Source organism: Chelonoidis abingdonii, chromosome 1 (genome assembly GCF_003597395.2).
Source record: "Chelonoidis abingdonii isolate Lonesome George chromosome 1, CheloAbing_2.0, whole genome shotgun sequence".
Taxonomy (NCBI): Eukaryota; Metazoa; Chordata; order Testudines; family Testudinidae; genus Chelonoidis; species Chelonoidis abingdonii.
The window spans coordinates 95,996,461-96,010,405 of record NC_133769.1 but is presented as its reverse complement, the minus strand read 5'-3'; the positions used below and the strand labels follow the sequence as shown (position 1 = coordinate 96,010,405).

At 44.0% G+C, this 13,945-nt stretch overlaps 1 protein-coding gene across 1 annotated transcript in view; it reads left to right on the top strand.

Moving 5' to 3' along the window:
• LOC116829297 (cytochrome P450 2D14-like) overlaps positions 1-1,860 on the top strand; it is a 15,448-nt gene extending 13,588 nt beyond the window's left edge. Inside the window, exon 9 of the mRNA XM_032788036.2 lies at positions 1,392-1,860. Coding sequence (XP_032643927.1) covers positions 1,392-1,570 — 179 coding nt within the window. The 3' untranslated portion in view covers positions 1,571-1,860. The remainder of the gene's footprint in view (positions 1-1,391) is intronic.
• Positions 1,861-13,945: the final 12,085 nt, after the last annotated feature.

Below are 13,945 nucleotides of genomic sequence, written 5' to 3'. Positions count from 1 at the left end.
ACAAATTAAAATCCTTTCAGCAAAATACAAATTTGAACTCCTTCCAGCCAAATGCACAATTAAACTCCTTCCAGCCAAATGCACATTTGCAAATAAAGAAAACAAACATAAATCTAACTCGCCTTCTACCTAGTACTCACTATTTTAAACTGATAAGAGCCTGTATCGGAGAGATTGGAGAGAAACCTGGTTGCACGTCCGGTCACTCTCAGAACCCAGAGAGAACAACAACCAAAAACTAACAGCATACACAGAAACTTCCCTCCCTCAAGATTTGAAAGTATCCTGTCCCCTGATTGATTCTCTGATCAGGTGACAGCTAGGCTTACTGAACTTGTTAACCCTTTACAGTCAAAAGAGATATAAAGTACTTCTGTTCTATTAACTCCTTCTATCTGTTTATGACAACGACAATCTTCAGAAGTTTCAGCCCCACTCCTGCTGATGCCCTGAGCCCCAGCTGACACACCCTGCGGGGAGAAGCCCCAAAAGCCCCCTTCTCACTGCCCCAGAATCCCACTGCAAGGAAGAGGTTCTGAGCTCCCCCTGCAGTCTGGCAGGTGGAGAATGCGAAGGAGGTATGGGGGTCTCAGCGAGCTGCACTTTAACTGTAAAAGAGCCACATGTGTCTCACGAACTACAGTTTGGCCACCCTTGTCATAGATCTGTTTCAGCAATACTACCACCTAGACAGTTATTCCCTATTTTATCGTTGTGCATTTGATTTTTCCTTCCTAAGTGAAGTACTTTGCACTTGTCTTTATTGAATGTAATCTTGCTGAATTCTGCTCAATTCTCCAAATTGTCAAGATCATTTTGAATTTTAAACTTGCCCTTCAATGTGCTTGCAACCCTTCCCAGCTAGGTGTCATCTGCAGATTTTACAAGCATACTCTCTACTCTATTATCCAAGTCATTAAGGAAAATATTGAACAGACCAGACCCAGAACTGACCACTGCAGGACACCACTAGATATGCCCTCCCAGTACGACAGCAAACCATTGATAACTACTGTTTGAGTTTGGTCTTTCAACCAATTGTGCACCCGCTTTATAGTAAATTCATCTAGACCACATTTCTCTAGTTTGCTTATAAAAATGTCATATGGAACTGTGTCAAAAGCCTTACTAAAATCAAGATGTATCACATCTATTGCTTCCTCTCTATCCAGTAGGCCAGTAATCCTATCAAAGAAGGAAATTAAGTTGGTTTGCCATGATTAGTTCTGAACAAATCCATGCTGACTATTCCTTATAAAGCTATTATCCTCCAGGTACTTACAAATTTATGGTTTATCTAGTTGCTCTAGTATCTTTTCAGGTATCAAAGATACTTATCATTTTGTTTTTGGGGTCTACCTCTTTCTCCTTCCTTACTCTCTCTTTTACAGGTCGTCGCATATGTCTAGGGGAGCAGCTGGCCAGGAAGGAGCTCTTTCTCTTCTTCACAACCCTCCTGCAGCATTTCACTTTCCATATCCCTGAGGATCACCCCAGGCCACAGGAAGATGGTCATTATGTCCTCATACATTCCCCAGACTCCTACGAGCTGTGTGCCATCCCCAGATAATGTGTCCCAGGCATGAGCTGACGGATCTGCGTTGATTTGAGCTAAAGCTTCCACAGAAGAACAATATAGGAAGCACTTTTTTTTAGATTGAAATAACTTATCTAAGTGTTTTGACGTTTGTAAAGAAATTAAGGCAGAGACCCAATGACACGTGAACTTTGGATTCAAGATGCCAAACAGACCAATCAATGATTGAAATATTTGCTGTATTACTTAAGAAACAAGCCCAACATAACCAAAGATGTAGTGATAACTGGGAAAATGGAACACACTGGAACCCATATTGGAAAAATCATGGAACCAATAATATGTTGCAAGCCTCAGTTCCACCCCTTTTCTTTTCAGCTGTATAGCGTCCACCCACCTCTTTTCTCTTACCTTTTTGTGTCTTCTTAGGTTATGAATGTTTCAGGGCAGGGAGCTCTCTTCTCATACATTTGCAAAGCTCCTAGCCCATTTTGGTCCCACATAAATAAGAACACATTATAATAGTTTTAGAACTGATGCTAGCAATCAAATGAGATTTCAGGATAAGGTATGGAGCTAAACCTCTATCATGTCATTATGTGCTGATCATTTTAAGATGCAACAGCAAATCTTACAGCACTCCCATTGAAAGTCCCATAGTCTATAAAATGGGAACCACTAAACGGAGCCATGCTGCCAATGTAACTCAACAGCCGTTATTTATAACATATCTGTTGGGGTTGCTATAGAGTCCCAGGGCAAATATAATCCCCGTTTGTAATGTTGCTGACTTCTCAGAAGTTAAACCACAGTTCAATTTGAGCCTAGGTTTTTTGGGACCCTTTAGTGAGAATAAAACAATTTGGTCTTGGGCCGTCCTGCAGAAATCATTGGGTCAAATTCAGACCTGAGGGAAGCAGGGACAATGCCACTGGTTTAAATGGCATTGCACCTGCATATGCCAAGCCTGACTTTGGCGCTCTGTGTCTGTCCTTTACTTGGATTAAACAATGAACATCCAGCAACAAAACCCATCAATGCGAGGTTCACTACTGCAGCTCAGGAACAAAACACCACTAATCCCACGTATTGTTGAATAAAGCATGTGGTAGCCTGACCAGGCATCAACTTACTACTATGAAATGTGGGAACATGGCCGACACTTTGCTATTTGGATTGCTGAATCTGATACGCAGACAGGTGAATCATCTAACTTATTGTCCTTTGTACCATATGTATTTCCTGTCTAAATCTTTGTCATTTAATCCCTGTTTATTGTATTATTCTTTCTACTTGTGTGATGGTCTAACTGTAGTTTATTTAAAGCCAACCTTTCCCTTGCACTTTCTTTTTTTCTGTGACTCAAAAATATAAACTATCAATATATTAAAAAACTAGACAGCACTCTCCATTGGCTCTGCATCATTCATAAAACACAGAGAAACCAGAACCAATATCCCCTTTCTCCTTCTCAGTTCCTCACTGTCATCTTGAGGAGGGCTCTTCTGTCCCCTCAAGAAGAGTAGCTAACACTGGATACATGAAAAGCAGCCTATGGTGTTGTCTGCCTAGGAAAGTTTTACCAGTTATACTGGTATAATGATACTGGTATCTAGAGTTGTGCAAATAACTGACTTTTCCAGTTCTGTGACCAAACCAAAAAATAAAATAAAATATTTGTTTCAAGTTGACCTATGCAAAAACAGAAAAAAAAAATCATTTCAGGTCAAACAAAATATTTTATTTGACCTGAAACAAAATGTTTTGTTTCATTTGTCTGGTTTTTGTTTTTTTACTTTTTTTATTAATAAAATGGAAGTAAAATTCGAAATGAAATGTTATTTTGAATCGAAAAAATAAAAATATTTTGACTTTTTCTGAATTGTTCCTCTTTTCTTTTTAAACTGAAACAATTTGGCACATTTGACACAAATTTGCTAGATGTTGCAATTGAACCAATTATGGATTTTTTGTAAAAAAAACAAACCCATCATCTAAAAAATTTAGCCCAGCTCTACCTCTATAGTTAAACCAGTGTAGTTATACTGGTAAAAACCTCCATGTGGCTACCATTTAACAGTGATGCTGTAGCTGGTTTTGACAGTGTCAGCTGTAATGTTGCAAATATGGAATATCTGTCAGGTAAGAGCTGTTTTTCAGAGGTTCATAGATTCGAAGGCTAGATGGGACCATTGTGACATCTAATCTTATCTCCTGTATAACATGGGCCAAAGAACTTCCCTGCTTGCTAACCTAGTGAGGAGGGCTTTAAACTAGGTTCACCAGGGGATGGTAACCTAAGCCCAGAGGTAAGTGGGATACCAGGAGGAAACACAAGCAGGAGGGTGCAACTGGGGCCACTCCTGATTCATACTGAGGAAGTAGGACAATTGGCTAGTTACCTTAGGTGCCTGTACACCAACGCAAGAAACTTGGGAAAGAAGCAGGAAGAATTGGAAGTCCTGGCACAGTCAAGAAACTATGATGTGATTGGAATAACAGAGACTTGATGGGGTAAGTCACATGGCTGGAGCACTGTCATGGATGGGTATAAACTGTTCAGGAAGGACAGGCAGGGGAGAAAAGGTGGAGGAGTTGCACTGTATGTAAGAGAGCAGTATGATTGCTCAGAGCTACAATATGAAACTGGAGAAAAGCCTAATGAGAGTCTTTGGGTTAAGTTTAGAGGCAAGAACAACAAGGGTAATGTCATGGTGGGTGTCTGCTATAGACCACCAGACGAGGAGGAGGAGGTAGATGAGGCTTTCTTCAGACAACTAACTGAAGTTTCCAGATCACAGGCCCTGGTTCTCATGGGGGAGTTCAATCACCCTGACAGCTGTTGGGAGAGCAATACAGCAGTGCGCAGAAAATCCAGAAAGTTTTTGGAGAGTGTTGGGGACAACTTCCTGGTGCAAGTGCTGGAGGAACCAACTAGGGGCTGTGTGCCTCCTGATCTGCTGCTCACAGACAGGGAAGAACTGGTAGAGGTAGAAGTGGGTGGCAACCTGGGCACCAGTGAGATGGTCGAGTTCAGGATCCTGACAAAAGGAAGAAAGGAGAGCAGCAGACTACAGACCCTGAACTTCAGAAATGCAGACTTAGATGCCTTTAGGGGAAATGATGAGCAGGATCCCCTGGGAGGCTAATATGAAGGGGAAAGGAGGCCAGGAGAGCTGGCTGTATTTTAAAGAAGCCTTATTGAGGGTGTAGGAACAAACCATCCCGATGTGCAGAAAGAATAGCAAATATGGCAGGCGACCAGCTTGGCTTAACAGATAAATATTTGGTGAGCTTAAACTCAAAAGGAAGGTTACAAGAAGTGGAAACTTGGACAGATGACTAGGGAGGGGTATAAGGATATTGCTAGAGCATGCAGGGGTATAATCAGGAAGGCCAAAGCACAACTAGAGTTGCAGCTAGCAAGAGATGTGAAGGGAAACAGGAAGGGTTTCTACACGTATGTTAGCAACAAGAAGAAGGTCAGGGAAAGTGTGGGACTTCTACTGAATGGGAGAGGCAACCTAGTGATAGATGATGTAGAAAAAGCTGAAGTACTCAATGGTTTTTTTGCCTCAATCTTCACAGACAAGGTCCCAGACTGCTGGACAGCACAGTATGAGAAGGAGGTGAGCAGCCTTCAGTGGTGAAAGAACAGTCTAAGGACTATTTAGAAAGCTGGACATGCACAAATCCATGCGTCTGGATCTAATGCATTCGACGGTCCTGAGGGAGTTGGCTGCTGTGATTACAGAGCCATTGGCCATTATCTTTGAAAACTCATGGCGATCAGGAGAGGTCCCGGATGACTGGAAAAAGGCAGATATGGTGCTCATCTTTAGAAAAGGGAAGAAGGAGAATCCGGGGAACTACAGGCCGGTCAGCCTCACCTCAGTCCCTGGAAAAATCATGAAGCAGGTCTTCAAGGAATCCATTTTGAAGCACTTGGAGGAGAGGAAAATGATCAGGAACAGTCAACACCAAGGGCAAGTTCTTGCCAGCAAGTTAAACAACTATGGATTGGATGAATGGACTATAACAGTGGTCCCCAACGGGGTGCCCTTGGGCACCATGGTGCCCGCCGGGGAATTAATGTGCGCCCACCTAGTGCCCAGTAGGGAGAGAAGCCACGGCCCCATGCCTGATGAGGACAGAGAACTCAGGCTGCGGGCAAGGTGTTCTGTTCCCGCCAGGCACAGGGCCTGCCTAGTGCCCAGCAGGGTAGAGAAGCTGAGGCCCCTTGCCTGCCGGTGACAGAGTACTCCGGGGCTGCAGGCTGCAGGCACCGGTGTTCTCAGTCTCAGGCAGGCGTGGGGCCCACCTAGTGCCCTGCAGGGAAGAGAAGCCAGGGCCCCACACCTGCTGGGGACAGAGTACTCCAGGGCTGCAGGCGCCAGTGTTCTCTGTCCTCGCAGCTTCTCTCTGGATTCATATATTATGTAAGATTAAATATGATATTTTTCATATTATTTAATGTACAAATACAAAATAAGCCTTGAAAAATTGTTGGCGCCTGCCACACTCTTCTGAAAACATGAATGTGCTACTGGCCACAAAAAGGTTGGGGACCATTGGACTATAAGGTGAATAGAAAGCTGACTAGATTGTCTCCATCTTTAGAGGTCTTTAAGGCCTATCACAAGCATGCTTTGCTATTTGCACATCCACGGGACTGCTCTGCGGGGTGCCAGGAACAGCACTGACTCCGCATACAGGAAGTAATGTTCATTTAGGGGCAGAGTTTGCCACCGTGACCCTTATTGAGTAATACGTTACTCTGTGCATATTCTCATTGCCATTAATGGTACTGCTGGCTGAGTACTGGTCTACTCCATGTGACTCTCACCTATTTAAAGAGCTTATGAAGGAGATTCTAGTCTGAGAAATGCACAAAGCCTAAGGGCTCTGGAGAGTCTGGGCAGGGCACTGAGAAGGTTTTATTGTTATGCACACTTGGTTGTGCACGGAATAAAGCAGAGCACTGGCAAGCTCCCTACGCACTGAGTGATCACTGCACCCCACACAGGCTGTCTCCCTAGGGCATATTGTAACCCAGTTCTCCTGAGTGTCACACCAGTGCCTGCACACCGCATGTGAGGAGTCATCTGCGAAGGATGCCCTGGCACTTTCCCAACAGAATGGCTCCCAAGCCCTCTCTGCGATGTCACAGTAAGTTCTAGCCAAAGGAGGGGGCCGCATATCTGGACCAGTTCATGCCCTTGACTGCTGTGCCACATAGACGAATTGCTCCATAACTTATCTCACCACATCTGGCTAGCCAAAGATAAGAGCTAGAATTAACCAATATTTGAGAGAACAAACAATGACTGTTCTAGTGTGGGTTGCAACATGCCTCCTCCCCATTTTCTCCTAGACAGCCACCCAGAACGCTGAATTGCTTGCAGCACTGGCTAGGATGCTGACAAGAGCACAAACAGATAAACTTAATGGTAGTGTTTTGGCTTTGGAAAACCCCTCCTTCCATTGTTTCATGTATAGTTATACAGCAGGGACAGATCTGATCAGGAACATGCTGGGTGTGTGCAGAGGCATGTTTACATGAACGACGGGGGCAGGATGAGTGCGTGTGCCCAAGGGGGAAGGTGCAGTGGGAGAAGGACAGAGTGCCCCCCTATAGATAACGTGGGGTGGGGAGAGCGCGGTGGCCCTGGGCTGGGCACAGGACAGAGGACGAGACATGTGGGGTCGTCACATATCCTCCCCTTTCAATTGTGCCCCTCTCCTCCGCATGACCAGTAGGGCAGAAACATGTTGTAGTAATTCCAATATGGAATCCAGGCAAACTATGCCACAGAAGTGGATGCATATAGACCAGTTGCCTTTACTTCCTCTCTGGGTAAAATTATGGAAAGAAGGTGAATTAAAGACTGGTTTTCTATTTGGGAAACAATGGCATTATAGATGAGGTGCAGATTGGTATTAGGAGAGGAAGATGCAGCCCTGATCATATTGCTAACTTAGGCTTTGTCTACACTGGACTTTCATTGGTAAAACTTTTGTCATTTAGAGGTGTGAAAAAATACACCCCCCGAATGACGAAAGTTTTACAGACGAGAAGCACCAGTGTGAACATTATTTTGTTATTGGGAGAGCTTGCCTGCCGACAAAGCTACTGCCATTCGTTGGATGTGGAAGGTTTTTTTTCCAGTGGGACAGCTCATGCCTGCTGACAAAGAGTGGCTACACTGTGCACCTTTTAGCGGCAAGGCTGTAGCAGCCCGGCTATTGCTGAAAGGTGTGTAGTGTAGACATAGCCTTTGAAACTGAAATACCAAAAAGTATGAGGCACAATGATCCATTAGAGCTGTCTTTCTAGATATTGAAAAGGCATAAGACATACTATAGACGAAGGTAGGTGCACTGGGGATAAGGGGGAAATATATGGGCGGAACAGAGAATTTTTGAGTAGAAGGACATGCAGGTCAGAGCTGGAAAAGTTCTGTTGAATATATAATATAAATAATAGTACATCATAGGGAAGTGTTATCAGCCCAATCTTGCTTAATAGTATGATAAATGATCTCCCAAAACAAATAAGTACTGGGATAGGTGTCACTCTGTTTACAGGTGATTGTGCATTGTGGGAAAGGAACAGGAACACTGAGATGGCAGAAAAGAGAATCAACAAAGCCTTATGTGCGATATCTGACTGGGGTTTCAAGTTTTCCATTGCTAAAACCAAAGGACTGATCTTTACAAAAATGAAAGTATCAAAGGCATGTTAACTGTATCGACATGGAGAACAAACAGACATAGTTAAAAGGTTCAAATTCTTAGGGGTAATGTTTGATAGGAAATTACTTTGGAAAAATCCTATACATTATGGTAAAGGTAAATGTGCAGGAAGGATTAACCTGCTTAAAAGTCTTGCTGGTACTAATTGGGTGGTGGATTAGAAAACACTGATGATGACAAACAGAGCCTTAATCAGACCAGTTATTGACTATGCTGCCAAGCTTTCGGGTCACATCAAAATCAGAATTTAAATTAGAATTTAATACAAACCCAGGCACTATAAATTGAGCATGGTGAATTTATTACAACATCTAAATGGATTCTACAGATAGCTAGTAGTGAAAAGCCAGTTACACTATGAATGAAACTACTGGACCTAACATTCTGGGCCAAAGTTAATGGGAACTGCAATGATGAAAGTACCAAATAAATTTATGAGGATTGTCGCCAATTTGATAAGCAAACTACAGCAGATGATGTTAGAACTTCACATGCCACTCAAGTTAAAGTGTGGATACAGGAGTTGAAAGGCAAGGAAAATCTGAACAAAGTCAGAACTTTTAGTTATGGGAAAATTAGTTATGGACGGAAAGTTGCATGTGCAATGTGGATTTAGATTTATTTTAAAAACTTAAGGGTAAAAAAAGAGACAATAGGTATTAAAAATGAAGGGTATCAGTATATAGGAGAAAAGTGGAGTCAGTTTTATCAAATATATACAGATGGGTCCAAAAAAGAAAAAATAGGAAAAGTGGGGACAGCATATTGTATATCACAATTGGGAATTAGTTACATCTAAAAGAATATCTGACTATGTAGATGTCATGACAGCCAAACTAGTAGCAATAATGCTAGCATGGAATTGGGATCTGGGATGTACTCCCCAGCAGCAGCGGTAATTTTTTCAGATTCAATCTCAGGCCTTCTGGCAATAAAAGAGAGTGTCTGGCTATGCAGAAGTGATTAAATCATTGAAATGATAGTTCTAATAACAGTTAGCACAGATGGGCATAAATGTAGCATTAGCTTGGATCCCAGAGGATATTGGGATGACAGGGAATGAAACAGTGGACAAAGCAGCTAAAAATGCTGTAAGAAATGGAAGACTGGACATAGAAATGCCCTTGAGTAGCAGAAATTCAAAAGCCCAGCACAGAAAAATGGAAAAGACGAATGGCAAAACTTTGGATTAATGAAAAGAGAGGAGGAAGAATTTTGGAATTGTGCCCTGGAATTGAGGACTACGACATACTTCAGGCCCTAGACAGGACTAATGAAGTGTTTTTGTTTAGGATGCTAACCGGCCATAGTGGCTTAAACAAAAATCTTTTTCAAATAAATAGACACAAAGATGGCCTATGCATGCTCTGTAAGGTAGAAAAAACAATTGATCACATTTTACGGGCATGTAAGGGCTTTGCTAAAGAAAGGGAAAATATATTTGAGCAATTCAGACATTTTAAGGTAAAAAAATTACAATATTTGATTTAGTAAAAACATTGGGAAAGTGGAATATTATTAAAACTGGGCTGTTACATTACCTGAAAGACACAGGGCAGAGTGGGACGATAGAAACCTCTAAGAAATGAGGGATTATAGTTGGTGGCTGCTATAAACTATTCAGTCAAGTCTGCTTCACGATAAAAAAGAGGAAAAGGAAAAGAAAGAAAGGGGGCTCCAGAGAGAGAGTTTGCAATTACTCTCTGGGCACAGAGATGTGAGTAAGAGGAAAACTTGGAACTAAAAGCCCTGAATTCCTGTCCCTAGCAGAAGGGGTTGTGGGGAAGAAAGTCTGTGGAAGGCAGAGTAGGAAGAAGGCCAGGGAAAGAGCAGCAAGGGCTGAGACTGGGTAGACCTTGGCTGCTGAGTTCAGGGTCCCTGGGCTGGAACCTGGAGTAGAAGGTGGGCCCAGTTTCCCCCACCAGCCACTGAGAAAGTGGATCTGGATGGACCAGAAGACTGACTGACGTGGCATACAGACAGTTTGTCCAGTGAGACTCTGACATCCCGAAGGGAAGGACTAAATAGTGGCCTGGCTGAAGGGCTGACTCACGAAGAAGGAGTACCCTGCGTTCCAGAGAGAGAGGACATTGTGTGAGCACTGATGGAAAGGGCCACCAGAGTGGGTGAGAACTTATCTGCAGACCCAGGGGATGCCCTAGCAGTGAGTGCACAACAGTTACAAATCAGTGGAGAAGTGGGCATGACAATCATTCCTGATACAAGGGAAGTGTGAGGGACTCTACAAGACCCTCACTCAAGGGAAGGTGATTGTCCCTAGGAGAAAAGTGAAGGGAAAGAGACAATGGAGCCACAGTGTGCAGAGGCCCTTTTGGCTGAAGACAAGTATACTTCCCCAAGTTGGACCCCAGAGTTGCCTCGCCTATCGATAAACAACTAAAAGGGATCCAGGCACTGTTTACACAGGTCTTAGGGTATGTCTACACTGCAATTAAAAACCCACGGCTGATCTGTGCTAGCTGACTTGGGCTAAGGAGCTGTTTCATTGCAGTGTAGATGTTCGGGCTCAGGCTGGAGCTGAGTTCTGGGACCCCACAAGGGGGGTGTCATAAACAAATAGTTAAGAGTTAATGTCTCTTTTACCTGTAAAGGGTTAAGAAGCTCAGTAAACCTGGCTGACACCTGACCAGAGGACCAATAGGGGAACAAGATACTTTCAAATCTTGGTGGAGGGAAGTCTTTGTTTATACTCTTTGTTTTGTTGTTCGCTCTCGGGACTGAGAGGGACGGGACATCAATCCAGGCTCTCCAAATCTTTCTGAATCAGTCTCTCATGTTTCAAACTTGTAAGTAATTAGCGAGGCAAGGAGTGTTAGTCTTATGTTTGTTTTTTTAACTTGTAAATGTTTCTTTTTGCTGAAAGGATTTTACCTCTGTTTGCTCTAACTTTGAACCTAAGGCTGGGGCGGTCCCTCTGGTCTATAGGAATCTGATTACCCTGTAAAACATTTTCCATCCTAAGATACTTTTTACCTTTTCTTTCTTTAATTAAAAGCTTTCTTTTTAAGAACCTGATTGACTTTTGCTTGTTTTAAGATCCAAGGGGAATGGATCTGGACTCACCAGGGATTGGTGGGGGGAAAGGAAGGGGATGGTAAATTTCTCCTTGTTTTAAGATCCAACGGGTTTGGATCTGTGTTCACCAGGGAATTGGTGAAGTCCCTCAAGGCAACCCAGGTAGGGGACAAAGTTTTGGGGGAACAGAGAGTGCCCCAGACATTGGAATTCTGGGTAGTGGCAGTGTTACCAGATCTAAGCTAGTAATTAAGCTTAGAAAGGTCCATGCAGGTCCCCCACATCTGTACCCTAAAGTTCAGAGTGGGGAAAGAAACCTTGACATGGTGAGCGGTGGTTTGGGATTTTTTTTTTTTAGGAACCAAAAGCCAGTGGGATTTTTTTTTCTCTTCTTTCTAGCTGCTTGGAAAGCAGCCTGAGGGCAGAGGTGTTAAGTTTTTAACAAGGGTCTTTGTTAAAAGGAGGCTTCAAGCTGTGAACAAGCAGCCAGCAAATGGGAATTTACAAGCTGAATTGTTTTCTTTCTTTCTACCTCTCGGGTATAGCTAGTTAGGAAGTCTCTGTTAACCAAGCAGCCCTGCTGAGTGCATCCCAAGTTTCAATGAGCTGCAGGGGTGTGTGGCCAGCACAAAAAAGCAGGAAAATGAGTACCAAGGAAGCAGTTGAACAGGAACTGGCTAGGCTGGATGCAGAAGAGAAAGCCAAAGAGGCTGACCACAGGAGAGCTATAAAGATAAAACAAAAAAAAATGTAGATGAAAGAAGAAGAGATTAAGATAAGAGAAAAAAAATGAAAATGAAAAAAAAAGAAGAGAAAGCCAAAGAGGCTGATCACAAAAAAGCTATGGAGATGAAACAAAAGGAGATGGAGATCCAGAGGGAGGCCCACCAGCAGGCCCTGAAATTAGCAAAGGTTAAGCCGGATGTACCAGCCAACCCTAACAACCCTTCTCCAGGTACTGTTTCCCATCCCAGAAAATTCCCCACCTACAAGGCAGGTGATGATACTAAGGCCTTTTTAGAAAATTTTAAAAGGGCCTGCCTTGGGTACAATATCTCTGCAGACCAGTACACGATAGAGCTGAGGCCACAGCTCAGTGGACCCTTAGCAGAAGTGGCGGCTGAAATGCTTAAGGAACACAGGAACGATTATGATCTTTTTCAAACCAAGGCCGGAATCAGAATGGGGCTAACACCTGAGCATGCCCGTCGGCGGTTCAGCGCCCTAAGGTGGAAACCAGATGTGTCGTTTACCCAACACGCCTACCACATTGGAAAGAATTGGAATGCCTGGATATCAGGAGCAAATGCTAAATCTCTGGAAGAGCTGTCCCTCCTAATGCAAACGGAGCAGTTCTTAGAGGGTGTTCCTGAGGAAATAGAAAGGTACATCCTAGATGGGAAACCCAAAACTGTAACTGAGGCGGGGGAGATTGGAGCCAGATGGGTGGAAGTGGCAAAAAAAACCAAACAAACTACTAGCAAGGGGAGCGAATATCAGAGGGGGCAAACCAAAAATAAACCCTATCACCGAGGGCAAACCAAGACCCCACCTACAACCCAAGGAAAGCCCCAGACACCCTATTGTCCCACCTCACCAGTCTCCAGCAACCCACCTCGGTCCAGTGACCAGTCAGCTGGGAGATGTTTTAAATGTAATAAACTGGGACGTATAAAGGCCAACTGCCCCAAGAACCCCAACCGAGTACAGTTCATTACACCACCATCACACCAAAGATCCCCAGGCCCAGATGCCTCTCAAATACCCTCGGAGCGAAGGGAAATCTTGAGAGTGGGCGAAAAGAAGGTTATCACGTGGAGAGACACCAGGGCACAAGTGTCATCTGTCCACCAATCCTTAGTGAACCCCAAATTCATCAACCTAGAGGCCCAAGTGACAATTCACCCATTCTTGTCAATCTGTAAACTTGCCTACAGCTGAATTGTCTGTCCAGTACAAGGGCTGGTCAGAAATGTGGACTTTTTCAGTCTATGATAATTATCCCATCCCAATGCTACTGGGGAAAGACTTGGCCAACCAGGTAAAGCTGGCTAAGAGGGTGGGGATGGTCACACTCAGCCAAGTCAGGCAAGCTTCCACACCCATCCCTGTTCCTGAGCTGTGCACAAGGGCCCCATCTGTGTTACCAGAAACCCAGACAGAGGAGGTGGAACTGGATCCCCTGCCAATGACTGCAACATCCGTGGTGCATCCAGTCCCAGAACCGGAACTGGAAAAGCAATCAGCACCAGAACCGTTGCCAGCACTAACGCCAGCGCTTGCAAACCCATCTACAACTCCAATGCCAGATGGCACCAGCGGGCCTGGACTGGCAGAAGCAGCAGACAACTAAGAGGCTCAGCCAGAGCCTGAAATATCACATAGTGCACCAGCAAAAAGTGGTTCACAATCAACAAAAACAACCCCATCACCTACATCCCTTCCAGAGGAACTAAGCCCAAGTCCACAGTCTAAAGAGGAACTGACGTCTCCAGCATCAAGGGAACAGTTCCAGTCTGAGCAGGAAGCTGATAACAGCCTTCAAAAAGCTTAGATGGCGGCACGGAGCACCCAACCGCCTCTCAGCTTTTCTAACCGATCCCAGTTTGTTGTAGA